Source organism: Bufo bufo, chromosome 3, assembly GCF_905171765.1.
Source record: "Bufo bufo chromosome 3, aBufBuf1.1, whole genome shotgun sequence".
Lineage (NCBI taxonomy): Eukaryota > Metazoa > Chordata > Amphibia > Anura > Bufonidae > Bufo > Bufo bufo.
Window position 1 is genome coordinate 212,071,677 of NC_053391.1, and position 22,353 is coordinate 212,094,029.

At 44.0% G+C, this 22,353-nt stretch overlaps 1 protein-coding gene across 2 annotated transcripts in view; it reads left to right on the forward strand.

The window, feature by feature from the left end:
- The first annotated feature begins 235 nt into the window (after positions 1–235).
- The window catches only part of OLFML3 (olfactomedin like 3), a 49,656-nt gene continuing 27,538 nt past the window's right edge, over positions 236–22,353 (forward strand). For both annotated transcript variants that reach the window (XM_040423918.1, XM_040423919.1), the window contains exon 1: positions 236–471. In XM_040423918.1, coding sequence (XP_040279852.1) covers positions 364–471 — 108 coding nt within the window. In that variant the 5' untranslated portion in view covers positions 236–363. The remainder of the gene's footprint in view (positions 472–22,353) is intronic.

Genomic DNA, 22,353 nt, shown 5'->3' on the forward strand with positions numbered 1-22,353 from the left:
CTGTGCTTCCTGGAGACAAGACTGTATCTACAACTTGACAGGTTCCCCTTAAATTCTTCCTTGTGCATAATGTACACAGAGTGCACATTATTCTGACTACACTTTTGAAGGACAATTTGGTAAAGAAGGGGTTGCTGAGAGTATTTACCAATTGTCTTGCATCTGGATCTAATTATCTAAGGAGTATGGAGCTTTGCTGTGTCAGAAATCCCTCCTACAATGAGAAGTAGCCAGGCATTCCAGAGTTGTGAGCTGGAAGCAGTGCAGGAGAACTCAACAGTGCCCAAAGTCTTTTCACAATCCGTAAGAGAAAGTCTGCTGGAATAAGAATTCTTTACACATCAACCAACAAGGAAGCCAAAGATGGCTGGAATTGTGGCCTATGTCCTTCTTTCTTTTGTCGCTGTAGTTAACTCCCAAGTTCAGACTGCATTTATGGAGTACATACAAACAAGGATGGGGGTTTTGGAGGTAAGTAAGATGAGACCAGACCCATTAAAATATTATTTCATAGTTACCTCAGAGTAGATGTAAATTCTATGACAACTACTACTGTATGTGTAGCCTAAATGACCTTAGTATCTGTACTGCAGTAGAATGGAAGCTTTCGATATCTAATTTTTCCAAAGATTTGTTCAGTTTAGCTTGTGTGAAGTTTCTGAATCACTTGTACTTTATTTGGTGCAGAGTAGTGATCTACAACATTAGCAAAACTATAACTCCCAACATGCCTTTACAGTCGAATGCTTAACGTTGTATTTTTGCAACAGCTGGAGAATCACAGGTTTGAGACCACCGGTCTAGATAAAGAGGGCCTCTTGTAATCCAAAAACAAATTAAAAAAGGAAAATAAATGATCTTTCTCCTGATTATGTAAATGGTTGATCCAGCAGATGCCCTCTGAGCAAAAATACTCAATAAGATGAGACAGGAAAAATAATATACTAACATATGGGACATATGGATCACATCTTAGGGCATGTCAGAACTGTCAAAACACATATAGTAAAGTTACTAATGTCCCACTGTGAAGGAGTCCAAAAAATTACTTAAATTTGTTCTCCTCTATCTACACCACTTATAGAAAAACTTGAAACTTGTGACTTTAATACAATTCTCAAGAAAGGAGGTAGAAGGAAGGCTGCGATGAGACACCACACATAGCAAGGATGTATATATATGTCCTCCAAACAACATCGTCACATCGTACACTCCTCTTCTGTACACACCTCTAACTTATGCAAATCTCTACACATGCTTCTTCTTTAAACAGACAAACATGCAGCTTGCTGAGGCATATACAGTAACACATGTGTAAATCCTCCACTGGGGCCAAACTATCCACTTTTTTTGGTTTCTTCTGTTAGAAAAGTAAAAATCATGCAAATATAAATATGTGCACTTAAGGAAGGATAAACTATGTTGCATATTTAAATTAATATTTGAACATAAAATTTAATTGATCACTTATTAATTACCGTATAAACTATTCTTGAGAACTTCAAATGTAGAAATTAGTATAAGTATAAAACATTGACCATGCATCTAGTTTTACAAGCAGGATCTGATAAGTTTATGAATTCCATCAAGAATATCATTATAGCGGGAGGAACCACAATAACCCACATTACCCCCTTTACATGGTATTGTACATATATGCCTTTAAGAAAATATTTACTGCTGTTCTTGTGCTGTTATGCAATGTTTTACTGTATGATTTTGTATCCCACACAGACCACGCACCTCTGTACGTGGCTGTACTGTCATACCCTACTAGAGTAGTTGGCACCAGGAATATGGTCTCTCGGATGCCAGCTTGCAGGAGGAAGAGATGTCAGTCAGTGGGGGCTGTTCAGGGGCGGATTGGCCATAGACCTTACAGGGAAATTTCCTGGTGGACCAATGCCCAGGGGGCCGCCTGAGCCCTCATCACGGCTGGCCAGTGGAAGTTTTTGGGGATGTATTTTGTGCTGCTGGTAGTATTTTGTGATGGACTGTGGAATTTGGCTCTGTTCGGGTGGTATAATGTGCCACAATATAGTATTGCTGGCCCTGTTTTCCATCAATTTGGACCCAACTACAAAACGGGGGCAAATTTTAGTATTTTTTCCAGGGCCACTTTAAGTTCCCAGTCCAGCCCTGGGCTGTTGTACTAAGAGCTCTGTGCTGATGTGACGACAGTGTGCATTAGGAATTAGGGATAGAGGCAGATCTATAAGAGATATTGTTTGGGGCCAAGCTAGTGAGTGTTTGTGAGTTGAGCGCTTTGACATGTCAAAGTGTCCTTCTCTGAAAGTAATCAAACAGTAAGACAGAATCCAGCTGTTGAGGAACAAGAAGGTGGGTTGATAAATGATTGGGGGATACTGGATGCCTGAGGAAATCTTTGAGCACTTGAGGTCTGGATTAACTATCATTGGGACTAGGGTTGAGCGAATCGAAGTATCCAAAGTGGACTTTGATATGAATTTCAGGGAAAATTCGATTTGCTGCAAATCCGAATTTCCTCCTGCTTCGTGGCAACTAATTAATTTTCTGTGATATGGGGAAAAAAACAACTAACCTCATCTATTTGAGCGCGAAGAGGCCACCATGGCTATCTTGATTGAACATCCCGCAGAAAATCTTGTGTGCGGTGACGTATGACGTCACCACACCAGTCAAAGTGGTGACATCATCAGGCACCACAAGAGATTTCATGTGGGATCTTCAATCAAGTTTTCCGCTGCGGCTTCTGTACTCAAATGAATAAGGTGAGTATTATTATATATATATTTTTAAATGATTAACCCCTGGAAGCCCTCATTTTGCATCTCAGATGTCGTGATCAGCGATGAACGTGGCATCTGAGGGGTTCAATGGCAGAGGACAGCGTAATCGCCGTTCCCTGTCATTGGGCCCGCTAATTACAAAAAAAGGCGCTTCATGACGAAGTAATTAATTACAAAGCGAATTTCTTTGGGAAATTTGGCGAAGCAGCCAAATCTAAGTTCTCATAACTTCGCTCAACTCTAATTGGGACCAACTTGTTCAGTGAAATCATGGGAGAGCACAGTAAGGCTTGAAGATGTCACTTAGAGAAGCCAGAAAGATTGTGAGTCTGAGAGAGGCTGTTGAATATGTGAGCCAAAGTGGAATTACTGTGTGCCAAGAAATATATCAGCCTAGAGTCAGAGAAAGTGTGTAATGTGGACTGGCTGCCAAAAGGCCCAAAGAAAAGCCTGTAAAAAATACCCAGAAAGTGTATATGCGTAATGATTAAAGGACACCAGAGATGAGTTTGCAAGTGGTTAAATGGTAGGCCAGTTATTTGTCAGATAACCGTCCTCCTTCCATACACTTATAGTGCTAAAGTGTTGGGCAGCTTACATGTTTGTACATTTAGTGGCCGGGTTTGGGGTGGCCCCAACGCTACGCTGGGTCCCCGGACACCGTTAAGGTGTCACCTTGTGTTACTGCTTTATGGAAGGGATGGTAGGTTGGGGTGCACCCCAATGGAAAATGAATCCATAGAGCCAGGCTCTGCAGTTAACCAGTGTGCTTATTTATTGGAGGAATTCAGGCACAAAACAATACGGGCAGCAAGGCATACGGGTGACTTGTCCAGCCTCCTCCCTGGCAGAAGAAGGGTTTGATGCTGAGGAAAGGCCTGAGCTAGCTGTCCCTCTCTCTCTCTCAGAAGGCTGGTACCCTGGCCAAAGGCTGGAGGCCCACAGTATGTAGCTCAGTAGTCTGGGTGGCAACTTAGTCAAAGGGATGGTGACCCATGGTCTGTGGCTCAGTGTCCCCATCTCAGCATCTTCTTATGGTCACTCATGCAGACTGGCAGAGACTCCCCCTCCAAGCTCTGGTTTCTAACTGCAGAACACTAGGGCTTCTGACTGCTCTCCTTATATACAATTTCTAGATAGACTGGAACCTTCTAGTGGGAGGGGTGGAGTGGATAAACTCTGCACAAACAATTACAAAGTTACCACTCCTGTCTGTCATATACTTACATTAGAGCTTCAATTATACTCAATGCCAATAACACAGCAGTTTTTCCAGACAAAAACAAGTTTTCAAAGCTAAACAACAGAGCTAAATAAGACATTCAAAAGGTCAGTCTGTCTGGTTTTGGTGATAAACAACCTTTGGCTTTTTCCTTCCAGAACATGCTCTTCTTTAAACCCGATGGCAGCTGTGGAAAATTACCAGCTTCTCATTCAAAGTCCCAAAAGTCTCTCAGTATTTATTAACCCTTTCCACAAATACAGTGCAAATAAACAGGATATACAGTCAGGTCCATAAATATTGGGACATCAACACAGATGTGCTGTAACTGAAGACTGTCAGCTTTAATTTGAGGGTATTTACATCCAAATCAGGTGAATGGTGTAGGAATTACAACAGTTTGCATATTTGCCTCCCACTTGTTAAGGGACCAAAAGTAATGGGACAATTGGCTTCTCAGCTGTTCCATGGCCTGGTGTGTGTTATTCCCCCATTATCCCAATTACAATGAGCAGATAACAGGCCTAGAGTTCATTTCAAGTGTGCTATTTGCATTTGGAATTTGTTGCTGTCAACTCTCAACATGAGATCCAAAGAGCTGTCACTATCAGTGAAGCAAGCCATCATTAGGCTGAAAAAACCAAACAAACCCATCAGAGAGATAGCAAAAACATTAGACGTGGCCAAAACAACTGTTTGGAGCATTCTTAAAAAGAAGGAACGCAGCGGTGAGCTCAGCAACACTAAAAGACCCGGAAGACCACAGAAAACAACTGTGGTGGATGACCGAAGAATTCTTTCCCTTCACAAGAGTTGGCCAGATCAAGAACACTCTCCAGGAGGTAGGTGTATGTGTGTCATAGTCAACAATCAAGAGAAGACTTCACCAGAGTTAATACAGAGGGTTCACCACAAGATGTAAACCATTGGTGATCCTCAAAAACAGGAAGGCCAGATTAGAGTTTGCCAAACGACATCTAAAAAAGCCTTCACAGTTCTGGAACAACATCCTATGGACAGATGAGACCAAGATCAACTTGTACCAGAGTGGAATGGGAATAGAAGAGTATGGAGAAGGAAAGGAACTGCTCATGATCCTAAGCATACCACCTCATCAGTGAAGCATGGTGGTGGTAGTGTCATGGCGTGGGCATTAGTGTTGAACGCGAATATTCGAATAACAATTTGTTTTCTCGAATATCGCAACTTCGAGATTTCGCGAATACTTCGAATATAGTTCTATATATTAACGAAATCGAATATTCTTTTTTTTAAATTATTTTTTTCATCTGAAAATATATGATTCCTCCCTGCTTCTTGCTTGTGGGTCAATGAGCCATTGGCCCACAAGCAACTGAATTGAAGCTGGAAGGAATCACGTTTTCAGATGGACCAAATATGACGAATATTCAAAATAAAGAATATATTGCTGTATATTCGATTTTAGAATATTCGTCCTATTCTAATCTAAACCAATAATCTCGGTTATAATATTCGAGTTCACGAATATTACAACAGAAAAATCGTAATGGTTAATACGTGTGCCTGACCGCATGACAAAATCGTTATTTAATCAACTTCAGCATACACCTCCCCGACCAACGTCCCCGTCACCATGGGAACGCCGGTGGGTTAGAAAATACCATCGGATCTGAGTTTTCCCTGAGATCGTAAAAACTCAAATCCGATGGTATATTCTAACCCACAAGCGTTCCCATGGTTACGGGGACGCTTGTCGGGGAGCAGTATGCCAAAGTGGAATATTATTGCTCTAACTTCGTCTTTTAGAATATTACGAATGTTAGAGCAATATTAAGAATATTCGTAAAATACACATATAGATTGTAATTTAGCTAATATACTGCTATAGTAATTTTTTTAATAGTGTACATATTTTCCAAAACTGAAGTTCAGAAGAGGCAAAAAAAATTTGAGAAAAAAAAGGATTATAGCACTATATTAGCTAAATTACAATCTATATGTGTATTTTACGAAAATTCATAATATTGGTCTAACTTCATCTTTTAGAATATTACGAATATTCTAAAAGACGAAGTTAGAGCAATATTAAGAATATTCGTAAAATACACATATTAGCCTAGCCATAGTCAATTAGTTGAACGTTGCCTTATACTGTCAAAAGAACAATCGCAATACGCGATTAATTAAATCGCATATTATTCGCGATAAATGGAATAATGACGATTATTCGATTTCGACGAATATATAAGACGAATATTCAATCGAATATTCGCGAAATCGAATATGGCACCTCCCGCTCATCACTAGTGGGCATGTATGGCTGCCAATGGAACTGGTTCTCTTGTATTTATTGATGATGTGACTGCTGACAAAAGCAGCAGGATGAATTCTGAAGTGTTTTGGCCAATATTATCTGCTGATATTCAGCCAAATGCTTCAGAACTCATTGGACGGCGCTTCACAGTGCAGATGGACAATGACCCAAAGCATACTGCAAAAGCAACCAAAGAGTTTTTTAAGGGAAAGAAGTGGAATGTTATGCAATTGCCAAGTCAATCACCTGACCTGAATCCAATTGAGCATGCATTTCACTTTCTGAAGACAAAACTGAAGGGAAAATGCCCCAAGAACAAGCAGGAACTGAAGACAGTTGCAGTAGAGGCCTGGCAAAGCATCACCAGGGATGAAACCCAGCGTCTGGTAATGTCTATGCGTTCCAGAATTCAGGCTGTAATTGACTGCAAAGGATTTGCATCCAAGTATTAAAAAGTGAAAGTTTGATTTATGATTATTATTATGTCCCATTACTTTTGGTCCCTTAACAAGTGGGAGGCACATATGCAAACTGTTGTAATTCCTACACCGTTCACCTGATTTGGATATAAATACCCTCAAATTAAAGCTGACAGTCTGCAGTTAAAGCACATCTTGTTCGTTTCATTTCAAATCCATTGTGGTGGTGTATAGAGCCAAAAATGTTAGAATTGTGTCGATGTCCCAATATTTATGGACCTGACTGTATATCACAACATATAAAATGCAGTTACATGATAATAAACAGTATAAATCAATCCTTTCAAGTGAAAAAAAGTAAGAGGTTTTATAACTTTGCATAGGGGAAACAGGCAAATCTCCACAAATGTCTAAACTTCAAAGTACCCCTGCACCAGGGCACTTCATACATACACAGCAATGGATGGTCAGGAAGTAATTCCATGAAAAATAACAAAAATTGCAAAGACGCATGGGGACGCTAGACAATGGCAAACAAGTGGTTGTTGTACCTCCATGAGAAATGATTAGCTGGGTTGGGCTTAGGCAGGGGTAGCATCCCAGAGACCAAATACTGCAGTGTAGGTTTTTTGCAAAAGCCAGAAGACATTTTGGGTGCAACCTGTCCCTTTTTTAGATGAGTTATCTTTCTCACGGTCCTTTAGGCCCCTATAGATGACTACTATATCCAACCTAAAATTGGGACGGAATTCCCCTTTGGATGTATTGTTTACCTGCTCACAGTTGACATCGCAGCAGTGAGCAGATGGAATTATAAGTGTATAGGAACGAGCCGTCCCATTGAAGTGAATGTGATGGCTTCTTGTAATTACACCTGCTCACCGCTGCAATGTTGACAGCAAGGAGGTAAACAACGTTTGAAAGAAATTTCTCAAATAGTTGTCAAATAGGTTTAAACAATCTAAAGATAACTCTAAGAAAAAATAAGTCAGGCTCAGGCCCCAAGCCATGGTGAAGTTCTGTATTTGGATCTGTAATACGGCTCCCTTTTTTGTACATGGGGAATCTGCTGTGCTGGGGAATGTCTCCGTTTTCATACAGAGGTATGTTGGATTCCAACAAACCGGATGTAAGCCATTTGTACAGACACAGCATTACTCATTACTAGTGTTGGGCGAGCATGCTCCGCCCCGCACATTTGTTGGCTGCTACGCAGCCAATAAACGTGCAGGTAAGTACTGCCATTTTACTGTAATGCTGTAGCCATGTTGGCTGCTGGCATTACAGTGATTGGATGGCCGGAACGCATCATCGGGTGCTGTATAGCACCTGATGACATGTGTTCGGCTCAGTATTCAGGGAGATCTTGAGAGCAGAAGGGAGAGATAGTGTAGGGATAGTTTCTATACTTGTTATAGACCCAAAAGTCCTTTTAAGGACTATTGTGTGTGGCAGCAATATATATTTTTTGCGCAACCTACGCTAAATTGCTAAAACTTGTTAGAGACCCAAAAGTCCTTTTAAGGACTATTGTGTGTGGCAGCAATATATATTTTTAGTGCAACCTGCACTACATTGCTAAAACTTGTTAGAGACCCAAAAGTCCTTTTAAGGATTATAGTTGTATTTGGCAGCAATATATACTGTATTTTTAGCGCAACCTACGCTAAATAGCTTGCAATTGTTTGGCCGCTGCAGACAGCAACATTATCTGCGCTACATCTCCTGTCTAACGTGTGCGCAGCCTAAAATATCTGTGACATCCAGTGTACTTTTTCCATAGACGGTGTCCGCTGCGGACAGTTACATTACCTGCGCTACATCTCCTGTATAATGTTTGCGTATCCAAAATATCAGTGACATTCAGTCTAATTTTTTTGCTGCTGGTGGCAGCGACATTACCTGTGCTACATCTCCTGCATAATGTTTGCCCACACTAAATATCAGTGACATTAATTCAGTGTAATTTTTTATTAGGCGGTGGAGACAGTGACATTACTTGCGCTATACCTCCTGTTTAACTTGTGCGCATCCTAAATATCCGTGACATTCATTCAGTGTAATTTTTTATTAGGCGGCGGTGACAGCGACATTACTTGCGCTATACCTCCTGTATAACGTTTGTGCAACCAAAATATCAGTGACATTAATTCAGTGTAATTTTTCATTAGGCAGTGGTGATGGCGACATTACTTGCGCTATACCTCCTGTTTAATGTGTGCGCATCCTAAATATCAGTGACATTCATTCAGTGTAATTTTTTATTAGGCGGTGGTGACAGCAACATTACTTGCACTATACCTCCTGTTTAAAGTGTGCAAATCCTGTAAATATCTGAGATATTCTGTGTACTTTATTTGCGTACACTTACAAAACCTGCGCTATTGTACGTGTGACAAACTTGCAAGCATATATACCATTTAATATGCGCAAGGCTAGCAGTAAGGGACGGGGAAGTGGCCGTGCTGCTGATGATGCATGCAGAGACCGTGGTCCTGGGCGTGGTGAAACTGTGCCTGCTGCAAGAGCACAAGAAACACACTCATCCACGATACTTAGCTTCATGTCCCAGTTTGCAGGGCGGCGCAGGACACCACTCTCGAAGTCAGACCAGTGCAACCAGGTGGTCAGTTGGATTGCAGCAGATAATGCTTCCAGTCAGTTAAGCACCACCCTGTCTTCCACAAAGTTCAGTTTCAGTAGCCAAGAGTCTGGTCAACAGAATCCTCACCCTGATACTTCTTCCACCCACCATGGAGAGTCTTGGCAAACAAGTGATCCCACACTCGGATATTTCGAGGAGCTGTTTTCATCCCCATTCCTTAATTTGGGCCTCTCGCCAAGCCTGCTTGAAGAGGGACATGAGGAGATCTTGTGCCCTGATTCCCAAACTCTGGGGCAACCACAGTCAGAAGAAGATGATGGTGGGGAACGGCAATTAGTGTTTCACGAGGTGGATGATGATGATGAGACACAGTTGCCAATAAGTCAACCGCAATTAGTGTCTCAAGAGGTTAATGATGAGGATGAGACACAGTTGTCAATAAGTGTGGTTGTTGTTAGGTAAACAAGTCAGGAGGATGACCAGAGTGAGGAAGTGGAAGAGGAGGTGCTGGACGATGAAGTCACTGACCCAACCTGGGAAGGTGGCAAACCGAGCGAGGACAGCAGTACAGAGGGTGAGGGATCTGCAACACCGCAATAGGCTGGAATAGGCAGTGGGGTGGCAAAAGCCACACCAAACAGGCCCGCAACTATTCCCTGGAGAACCCCCTTGCGGCAATTTCCCTTGCCATGGGGTAGGTATTCAACAGTCTGGCGCTTTTTTGAGGAAAGTGCGAACGATAAAAGAAATGTAATTTGCAACCTGTGCTGTACCTAAATGACCAAATGAGCGTGAACACTAACAACCTCACCACCACCAGCATGATCCGCCACATGGCATCAAAGCACCCTAATAGGTGGGCCGAACGCCTGGGTCCACAACCAGTGTCTGCGGGTCACATCACTGCCTCCTTTTCCCCTGTGTTATGTGCTGGCCAATTCCCTGTCCAAGACGCAGGCCTCCCGCCATGCACCTGGACTTTCGCAAGCACCATCAACTAGCACATCCACTTCTGTGTCCCAGTGCAGCATACAGATATCTATACCCCAGGCCTCTGAACGAAAGCGCAAATACCCAGCCACCCACAGACCATGGCACTCAATGCGCACCTTTCCAAATTGTTGGCCCTGGAAATGTTGCCATTTAGGCTTGTGGACACTGAAGCTTTTCGCAGCCTGATGGTGGCGGCTGTCCCGCGGTTCTCTGTCTCCAGCCGCCAATATTTTTCACGGTGTGAAATCCCAGCTTTACACCAGCATGTGTCCCGTAACATCACCCGTGCCCTGACCAACGCAGTTATTGTGAAGGTCCACTTAACGACTGAAATGTGGACAAGTGCTTTTGGCCAGGGATGCTACATTTTCCTGACGGCACACTGGGTGAACGTTGTGGAGGCCGGGAGCGAGTCGTACCCTGGATTGGCACAGGTGCTACCAACGCCAAGGATTGCGGGCCCTACTTCCATCAGGGTTTCCACCGCCACGTATGTTAGTGGCTGCAACCCCCCCTTCTCCTCTTCCGCCTCCTCCTCCACTTCCACCTTTGTATTATCATCTGCAGCACCAGTCAGACATCAGTCAATAGCTGGAAGCAGTGTAGCACTGCAGTGGGGAAGCGGCAACAGGCCGTGCTTAAACTGATCTGCTTAGGTGACAAACAGCACACCGTTGCAGAGCTGTAGCAGGGGATATGGGACCAGACTGAGCTGTGGCTCTTGCCACTCAACCTACAACCAGGCATGGTTGTGTCTGATAATGGCCGTAACTTGGTGGCGGCTTTGGAGCTCGGCAAGCTCACACACATACCATGCCTAGCCCACATGTTCAACCTAGTGGTTTAGCGGTTTCTCAAAACCTACCCCAATTTGAATGAGCTACTGGTGAAGGTGTGCCGCGTGTGTGCCCATTTCCGCAAGTCATCGACAGCTTCTGCCGGTCTGGCAACGCTGCAGCAGTGCTTGCAATTGCCAGCTCACCGACTGTTGTGCGACGTGAGCACGCGCTGGAACTCCACATTCTACATGTTGGCCAGGCTTTGTGAGCAGCAGAGGGCAGTAGTGGAATACCAGCTGCAACATGGTCGTAGCCTTTCCAGTCAGCTTCCGCTCTTTACAAGCAACGAGTGGGCATTGATGTCTGACCTCTGTGAGGTTTTATGCAATTTTGAGGAATCAACACAGAAGGTCAGCTTCGATAACGCTATTATCAGCATAACCATCCCACTTCTGTGTCTACTCAAACACTCGCTGCTCACAATTAAGGCGAACGCTTTGCATGTGGAAGAGGTGGAAATGGGGGAAGACAGTACACAGTGTGATAGCCAGACCACCCTCAGTTTGTCTTCTCAGCGCAAATTGGATGATGATGATGAGGAGCAGGAGACGGTTGCCTCCGCTACAGAGGGTAGTACCCATGGAAGTTTTATTCCATCTGTTCAGCGAGGATGGGTAGAAGATGAGGAAGAGGATGCTGAGATTGAGAGTCATCCTCCTGATGAGGACAGCAAAGCCTTTTCTGTTGGGACTCTGGCACACATGGCTGATTTTTTATTAGGCTGAATTTCCCGTGACCCTCGCGTTGTACGCATTTTGGCCAACACCGATTACTGGTTGTTCACCTTTCTCGACCCCCGCTACAAACAGAACTTCTCTTCTCTCATTCCTGTGGTGGAGAAGACGAGCAAAATGGTGCAATACCAGAAGGTCCTTGTGGAAAAATAGCTCCAAAAATTTACTGCCACTATTATAGAAAATGCCTATTTTTTTCCGCATCTTTTGCGGCCCCATTGAAATGGATGGCTCTGCACCAATTCCACAAAATTGCGGAATGGATGCAGGCTTATTCATACGGTCATGTGAATGAGACTTAACAATGATCAACAGATATAGGCTTATATGTTTTTGTATTTATTTGTGCTATAAATTATTTTTTTTCTTACATTTTTAAGCTAATTCATAATCTATACTATGTATGAGTATTTCTGTTAATGGGAATCTGTCATCACATTTATGCTGCCCTTTCTGCAAGCATCATATGGCAGAGGATGCTTTGCATGTCTTATGTCATAGTTTTTGTGCAATTTAGGGTGGGTTCACACTAGCGTTAGGGATTCCGTTATGGCTTTCCGTTATAACATGGTTATAACGGAAAATAACGGAATCCATAGGATGGAATGAAAAACGAAAGCCTTTAAGAGGAATTCCGTTTTGCTCCGTCCTAATAGAAGTCTATGGGAAAACGGAACGGAACCATCTGGGTTCCGTTATGCAAGACGGAAAACAAAGTCCTGTCGACAGGACTTTGTTTTCTGTCTTGCATAACGGGACCCAGACGGATCCGTTATGCTTTCCCATAGACTTCTATTAGGATGGAGAGCAAACGGAATGCCTATTAAAGGCTTCCGTTTTGCATTCCGTCATAATGCAAGTCTATAGGCAGCAAAACGGATCCGTCCTTCCGTCTTATGGATTCCGTTATTTTCCGTTATAACCATGTTATAACGGAATGCCATAATGGACTCCATAATGCTAGTGTGAACCCATCCTTATACTTTATTAGTTGCAGTTTATCTCTGAGGAAGTAGTCCTCTCAAAACTCTGCATGAGGTCAAGATTCTTTTGTGTTCATGAGCTTCAGTCACTGATTGACAGATTTCTCCCTGTGCACAGTTATAGGGAGAAAATTGTCAACCAGCAGCGTTGGGGTCTGAGCCCCACAGCTTTTAGATACTGAAGAGGTCACTGCAACTAATAACGTGTAAATTGCACAAACACTACACAGCATGCAGACATATTAGAAACAATGCTAAAATCAGGATGTCTGCCCCTACCTTATGCTGTCCTGAGAGAGGGCAGCTATGATAAACGAAGTGACAGGTTCCCTTTAAGAGTTACTTATGAGCCGTGCTTTTGAGCATTCCATGCTGCATGCTGAGCACGTGACCTTTCTTTCCCCTTTTTGCCCTTTAATTATTTTCAAAGAGCAAATCTGTGTGCAGCAACATCAAAGATTAGTATGTTCAGCTAAAAAAAAACTTCTCAAAAAGTTAATGTCTACACAGCAGTGGTCCATCTTCAGAGAAAAAAATCCTACAAGTGAGGTTTCTGAAAGATCTCTTATTTTTATAATTACATGCACATAATAATTTAAAAGAGCTTTTTATAATTCATCTTGAAGTATAGAACTGTAATGTGCAACTATATGAGAGCTCTCCAAATAACAGTAGTATTTAAGTTATAACAATAGATCAATAGATTTATGTTATGTTAACATCTACAAACCTTCACAGAACTTTGCACTCGCCTTCTACTCAGGAACATAAATCCCACCACAACACAGTTTACATAACCAGGATGCACAACTCACTGCCAACACCCAACACTCCCACACAGATCTATCAAAACACCTCTCCAGCAGTGAAGAAAAACATACGAAAAATATTTAGGTTTCAGTAGAGTTGCTCAAGATCAAGAAAAAATGTTTGGGGGATGGGATAAAATGAAGGGGGAATTCTATAATACACATCTGAGTCACATTATTATGACCTCCAGCTAATATCCAGAGTCACCGCCTTATGTAGCACTTACAGCAGATAGACCGGCTGGGAGGGACTTAATAAGGTCCTGGTAGGTTGTCACAGGTATCTGGAGCCATGCATCCCAGAGTTTCAGGAAGGTGCGTAGGTGAGAATCCATAGAGCAAACATGATGATCGAGGTGGTCCCACAGGTGCTCAATTGGGTTCAAGTCTGGGGAATTAGGAGACCAGTAGTACTTGGAATTTTTCGTCATGCTCTTCCAACCAATGTTGGACATTTCTAGCCCGTAACAGTGTCTTGCTCCCATCTGCCCCCAGAGACGACAATCAGCATCTGCAAGGAAGGATTCATACCCATATTACCTTCCATATGTATGCGTGGGACCAGAGAATGCCACAAAATCATTCAGACCAAAATGTTGCCACCACCAGGTTGTGTTCTTCGAGCAATGGTTGCTGGGTGTTTGTTCTCTGATGTTTCTTGCCTGGCACACCAATGTCTATCCGTTCAATGAAGCAGAAAACTCATGGGAGAAGGCAACCCTTTGCCAATTAGAGCGGGTCCAATGCCTTTTCTGCTGATGCAACTTAATTTGCAGAAGTGCAGTGACCATCCATCTGCTTTGGAGCCCCATATGCAGTACATCTGCTAGCCCCCTAGTTCATTTTGGCACAGAGCTGCTTCACTATAGCATGTCGGTCTGCCCTATGCATCTTCAAAGCTGAAATTCACTTCTCACATCAGTGGCATGTGGTGCTCCGCAGTTTGCATGTTGCTTATTTACAATGGTGCCATTTGTCCATTGATGATACACTTTTCCCACAGTGGCATGGGAACAGTTCACAAACTGCGCAGTTTTACCAATACTGCCACCCTTGGCCCGAAAGCCAATAATTATTTTTGCAACTCTGATAAATCTCTCCATTTACCCATGACAGCAAAGAGGTAACTGTGTGCTGGCAGCCTGTCACACACTTAATATACCCACCAAGCCAGCTAACTACATGTCACTTCCTTCATGAGCTACACGCTGCCGACGTTGAAAGTAAGAAGTGATCATAATAATGTGACGACTGTGTAAAAGAAGCAATACTTACCTGTTAAATCCCCCACTGATGTCACATCAGCATATGTGGACAGTACAGCTAGAGATGGCCTTGCGGTTCGCCCAGTGGTCGTTTTGCGGTGAACTTTGCACGTTCGCGATTCGCCGAACATGCGAACATATGGCGATATTTGCTTCCGCCATATTCTTTTGCATTGCACTGAACTTTGATCCATGATACATCCATCAGGTGGGACGGGACAGCCAATTGAGACGTTTCAGCACATGGACACACCACCAACCCTATAACAGAACCTGATCTGGCAGCCATTTTACATTATGTGCTTTGCCAGTGTAGGGAGAGGTTGCATTTTGGAGTAGGGACAGGCTGTTAGGAACTTAGGGACACCAAATGCTAGCTAATAGGGCCACAAAAGTCCTTTTAAGGACTGGTAACGTTGTGCTATCGATAGGTGTGATACACAGAGGGGTGTGATATACTTCTAATATACTTTCTAACATAGAAAATATATTATAGTACATTTGTATGCTTCCAGAAAATACTTATTGAGGGCTGCGATCTATCAACTTCCACAAAATAGTGGTAGAGGTTTTCCATATACCTGCATTGACAAAATTAATGCTTGAGGGTGATATACCAGCTTCAACTAACAACTGATTGAGGCCTTCCATACATCAGCTTCCACAAAATAGTGGTAGAGGTTTTCCATATACCTGCATCCACAAAATTACTGCTTGAAGGTGATATACCAGCTTCAACTAACAACTGATTGAGTCCTGCCATATATTAGCTTCCACAAAATAGTGGTAGAGGTTTTCCATATTCCTGCGTCCGCAAAATACAGATTGTGGGTTTTGATATACCTGCTTCAACTAACAACTGATTGAGGCCTTCAATATATTAGCTTCCACAAAATAGTGGTAGAGGTTTTTCACATACCTGCGTCCACAAAATTACTGCTTGATGGTGATATACCAGCTTCAACTAACAACTGATTGAGTCCTGCCATATATCAGCTTCCACAAAATAGTGGTAGAGGTTTTCCATATACGTGCGTCCACAAAATACAGATTGCTGGTTTTGATATACCAGCTTCAACTAACTGATTGAGTCCTGCGATATATCAGCTTCCACAAAATAGTGGTAGAGGTTTTCCATATACCTGCGCCCACAAAATACAGATTGCCGGTTTTGATATACCAGCTTCAACTAACAACTGATTGAGTCCTGATATAAATCAGCTTCCACAAAATAGTGGTAGAGGTTTTCCATATACCTGCGTCCACAAAATTACTGCTTGAGGGTGATATACTGTATCAGCTTCAACTAACAACTGATTGAGTCCTGCGATATATCAGCTTCCACAAAATAGTGGTAGAGGTTTTCCATATACCTGCACCCACAAAATACAGATTGCCGGTTTTGATATACCAGCTTCAACTAACAACTGATTGAGTCCTGATATAAATCAGCTTCCACAAAATAGTGGTAGAGGTTTTCCATATACCTGCGTCCACAAAATTACTGCTTGAGGGTGATATATCAGCTTCAACTAACAACTGATTGAGGCCTGCCATATATCAGCTTCCACAAATACTGCTCTTCTCTAGGGACGTTGGCACAGGGTCATTTTGAAAATGACAGGCAGAGGAAGAGGCAGGCCGTTCCGCAGGGGTTGTAGAGGTAGCGCAGGTGCACTCAGCCTTCCGCTTCTGCACCCTCCTCATCCTCTGTATCTGCACCCTCCTCACTCTCTGCTGTGTGCACCCCCAAAGACACCACCACGACCACAATAGCCCCTCCACTCGAGTCAGAGGATTTTTTTTCCCATCCATTCACAGACCTTACCGATGAGCAGCCATCGGATGAGGAAGAGGAGGTAGCAACGACCGCCACCCAGCGGTCTGACGACAGTACCCAGATCAGCCCAAGAAGGTTAGTCCCCGCTGTTGCTGTCTACTCCGAGATCTCTAATGTTAGCGGTGGTGAAGGTGACGATGATGACATGTCGATAGACGTCACGTGGGTGCCCACAAGAGAGGAAATGGAGGGGAGTTCAGAGGGAGAGACGGAGCAGCAGATAGGGAGGGGAAGGAGGAGAAGCAGGCAGAATTCGCAGTGCACAGGAGGCAAAAAGCAGATTGCAAATGTATCCCATAATAGTCAATGGGGACGGAGCATCGGTCCAGCGAAATAGCGGCAGGACGGATCCGACAGGCTGAACAGCCTGTCGGATCCGTCCTGCCGCAAGTGTAAAAGTACCCTTGGTCTGTCATATAAGGGGGGGGGGGGGGGGGGGGGGGGGGGAAGAAACCCCAGAACTAGAGAACTAGAGTGTGCCCCCCAAAAGAAGGAAAGGGCGCCCTCCTTATCACTGCTGGCATCTGTTTTTAACTTCAGATCATCAGACTCTCACTTACTAGTTACAGCACACACCCCTGTAGTGTCCACCATCAGACATGGGAGGGAAGAAAAGAAAGCCCAGAACTAGAGTGTCAGTGTGCCCCCCAAGTTGGGGGGCACACTCTAGTTCTGGGGTTTCTTCCCTCCCCTGTCTGATGATGGACACTACAGGGGTGTGTGCTGTAAATTTGTAATTAGTGAGAGTCTGATGATCTGAATTAGTTAAAAAGAGCTGCCTGCAGACCTGCAATGATAAGGAGGGCGCCCCTTGCTTCTCTTGGGGGCCCCACTCTGCAGGCAGCTCTTTTTAACTTCAGAATTCAGATCAAGTATCTCAGAAATCATAAGTTCTCTGGGTACACCTCCGGCCCGGCCCCCTCCACCGCCTGAGTCCGCCTCCTCCCTCTAGTTACTAGGAGGAAATCTTTCCTGCGCTGCGGCGCTGGTGCCTGGCTCTGCCTCCGGGTGACATCACCACAGGTCCTCCACTCACTCACTCTTTAGTATCCCCTCCACACTAAACTCCGCCCCTCTTGTAATTGATCACATGACTGTGACATCCTCGCAGGTCCTTCAGCCACTAGGATCGAGCAGCTATATATCAGGTTCTGGTCCGGTACGTATGTTCTCACTATTGTAGCCTGTCCACCATCCTCCTGCAGCCTCTGAAGTGTGTTATGCTGTTTTGCAGCAACTGGAACACAAAATTGCATAATACACGCTGCTGCTGAACCTCTTTTTTTAAAGGATGTGTAGCAGAAATAGTGTGGTACTGTATTAGCCAAAATATCCATGTGATGTTACATGGTTTTGTGTTAAAAAGGACAAAAGTATTATTATACAGCTTCCTATAGCCATATTACAGTTGCCATACCTGCACCGCCAAGTTCTGCTGAACTGTATCCAACACTACAGCAGACCTCACAGAGTGGCCAACCCACAGGTACACCCCCGTTCCGGCCCCCTCCACCGCCAACCTCATCTTCTGTTCGTGCGGCAGTGCGCCCCGGGCCCGCCTGCTCCAGTCCTGACCTGACTACTCCTTGGCTTCCCCCCAGCCAGGCCCGAGCCGTGGACCGCCCGCGCCCCGTCCACTACACTGGGCGGGCGGTCGGGCCTGGCTGCCTGTGTGTGTTAATAAAAATAAAAAAAATTGAATGCGGTCCGGACGGGCCCCCAGTGGCGTAGGGCCCCATAGCCACTGCTATGGTTGCTATGGCGATCCCTACACCACTGCGAGGAACCCATTGACTACTGGGTGTGCAGGCTTGACCTGTGGCCAGAGCTGGCACAATTTGGGACCGATAAAAGCACTCACCTAGCTCACGCCAGTGTGGACTACCTCAAATTTCTAGAAATGAATGATGCATGGATCTCGGAGGAATTCAACACCTGTGATGACCACGTGTAATTGAATTTCACCTATTATCATTTGGGGTTTATTCTAGAGGGGGGATTTCGTTAGCCATGTTTTTAATCCAATTTAATATTTTTTGTTATTTTAAACATATGTATTTGTACTGGCCTACATTAATTTTTTTATCCTGTGACCGCCTAATGTACCTCCAGCCACAGAATCCAAAGTTCTTTGCTGTCAGGTGAATGCCTATTGGCTAATTTTTGGGGCCTCTACTAGCCAAGTTAAATTTTTTTATCTCTAGCCACATAATCACACCCCTGTCTCACTCCTCTGCCTCTCATTATGGTGGCATATGAACCGCATACACCATAAGGACCTTCTAATGTCACAGGGTCATGTGACTGTGCCCCCCACCCCATACTGTGCCTCCTTATACCCTGCATTGTGCCCTCTTACCACACCCTGTGAAGTGCCCTTAGTCATTCCCTGTACTGTGCCCTCTTATATCCTTTTATCCGGCGACGGTATGGGGGTGTTATCCGTTATCCGGCCACGGTATGGGGGTGTTATCCGGTCACTGTACAGAGGTGTTATCCAGTCAATGTATGGTGGTGGTATCCAATAACTGGATGTTCATAACTGTATCCCTTTCCCTGCTCACGCCATCCTTTTTTAGACCTGGCATGAGCGGGAAAAATATGCAGATTGCGGTGCTAAGGACCTTTGCGCCACAATCTGTGTCAGAAATACGCCTAACATAGACGTATTTCTATATAATATATACCACCAAATTGTATTATTATTCGGGGGTAGGGCTAATATCTTTATATTATATAGATTCTAGTGTATTAAACTGTGCCCTGTATTTCCCAGTAGAGAATGATCCTTGGGAAACACAGTCCTCATCCCTTACCACCAGGACCAGGTAGCGCTCTGTCAGTACATGGCGGCCTCCCCTCTCTGCCACACTGCTCCGCTGTGTACTGATGCTTATTTTAACACTAGGGCTGGGTTCCATTTATTTAATGCATACCAAAAATGTATGCGTTAACAGATGCCTCAGACTGATGCCGTACAGTGGCGTCCGTTCACCATACAGTTCCATGGTAAAAAAATGTTTACGTTAACGTATGTATTTTTTTTAATGGACTACATTTTTGAGAGTTTCCCTTTAAGACGCATAAAAATGGCCCCTGAATAAAATGCATATTTTTTGTGGGAATTTTTGCCAATGATCCCCCTCTGGTATATTACTGTCCATCTTGTGGGACTATTTGTGTACTTCTAGTAAGTGTTTGCTGGCTGCAAATATTACCTGAAGGTTTTTCAGGTTTGCCTGCCATTAAAGTGAATGGGGCCCGCCGCGAACGCGCGGTTAGTGAACATTTGATCGCAAACGCGCGTTCGCGAATTGTCCCGGCCGATGTTCGTCCATCACTAATTACAGCCAATCAGAGACCTTTGCTTTCTCGTCACTAAAGCAAGTGATTTGGCTGAACTAGTGATGTCAGGTGACGGTCTTTAAACATGGTGCGTGCAGAGTTTCAAACAGCAGAGGCCCGCAACTCATGCTGTGACCGACCAGCAATAATGCCAATCACAAGCATTTAAGCCTTTAGATGCCGTGGCCTCTTGCCTCTTGCACACGACCGTATGGCTTTTTCAGTATTTTGCAATCAGCAAAAAAAACGGATCCGCAAAAAATACGGATGACTTCCGTGTGCATTCCGTTTTTTGTGGAACGGAACAGCTGGCCCCTGATAGAACAGTACTATCCTTGTCTGTTACACTGACAATAATAGGACATGTTCTATCTTTGAATGGAACGGAAAAACTGAAATACGGAAACGGAAGGCATACGGAGTACCTTCAGTTTCTTTTGCAGATCCATTGAAATGAATGGTTCCGTATACGGTACGTATACGGAACACAAAAAACGGAACGTAAACGGACAAAAAAAAAGTACGTGTGCAAGAAGCCACACAACCCTTTTAATGGTACGATGGAAATAGTTTTGCAACATGTCAAAGTTGGAACTGACCTCAGAATGTGAGAAACATTTTTATTTTTGCATGTTATATTTTCTGTTCTTGCATGGGAAGTGATGTGCTAAATGAAAAAGAACAATAATTGTTAAATATGGTAGGTGATTACCGTATTTTTCGCCCTATAAGACGCACTTTTCTCCCCCCAAAAGTGGGGGGGAAATAGCAGTGCGTCTTATGGGGCGAATGCTGCTGATTTTGCCGAATTTTCAATGAGGGAGGAGCTGTGAGGGAGGAGGGGCTGGGGGCTGGCATCTGCTTTTATAATGACAGCGGGGCCAGTGCAGTGACTGTATTCTACTACACGGGCCCCGCTCACTGTATAATCGTATCTCTAATAGTTAATTGTTATGTATATACCGTAATCGCATAATCAGCGCCTGTATACTTACAACTACAAGCGCTCGGTAGGTAGCAGAGAGGAGGGAGTAGGCAGGCCGGGAGGACGGGTGCTGGCAGCATGAGTCACTACGTCACGGGCCTGCGCCGCCCACTTTATGAATGAAGCAGGCGGCGTGGGCGCGTGACGTAGTGACTCACGCTGCCAGCGCCCGTCCTCCCGGCCTGCCACCTCCCTCCTCTCTCTCCTCTCTGCTACCTACCGAGCAGTTGTAGTTGTAAGTATACAGGTGCGGATTATGCGATTACGGTATATACATAACAATTAACTATTAGAGATACGATTATACAGTGAGTGGGGCCCGTGTAGTAGAATACAGTCACTGCACGGGCCCAGCTGTCATTATAAAAGCAGATGCGACCCCCACCCCCTGTATTGAGGGTCATTCACTACAGGGACACTTATGGAGGGGATCTGTGGATGACACATAGCATAAGATGCTATATATGTGTCATCCACAGATCCCCCCCATAACTGTCATACACAGATCCCTATAACAGTGCCATCCAGAGACCCCAATAAGAGCCACCCACAGATCCCCCATAAGTGTCACCCACAGATCCCCCATAACAGTGCGTCACCCACAGATCCCCCATAACAGTGCGTCACCCACAGATCCCCCATAACAGTGCGTCACCCACAGATCCCCCATAACAGTGCGCCATCCACAGATCCCCCATAACAGTGTGTCATCCACAGACCACAATTAGTTCAAAACCCACCAAAAGCACACCTTTTGGTTCAAAATATTTTTTTTCTCAAAAAACCTAGGTGCGTCTTATGGGCCAGTGCGTCTTATAGGGCGAAAAATACGGTAATTCAGTTCACTATGATTGCAGGAGTCAGGAGATGTATTTGCTTATGATTTTCTCAAACTATATTTTGATGTTAAATGGAATGTGTATTCTGAACACGGCTTAGTTTTTTGTTAAACATTTTAAAGAACGGTGATTTTTAAAAATTTTCAATGTGACTATATTAAAATAAATACTAAAATATGTAGTTTTCATAATAGACTACCATTGTAGGAATCATTTTTCTGCAGTCATCTCTATCATAGACAGGATTGCAATGATTCACAATCTCTCTCTCTATATTTAGCATAAATACAGTACTACCCCAGCAGAACCAAATATTACAGTGCAGCATAATGTACTGCCCCAGCAGAACCCAATACCACAGTGCAGAGCAAAATACTGCCCCAACAGCACAAAATACCTCCCCAGGAA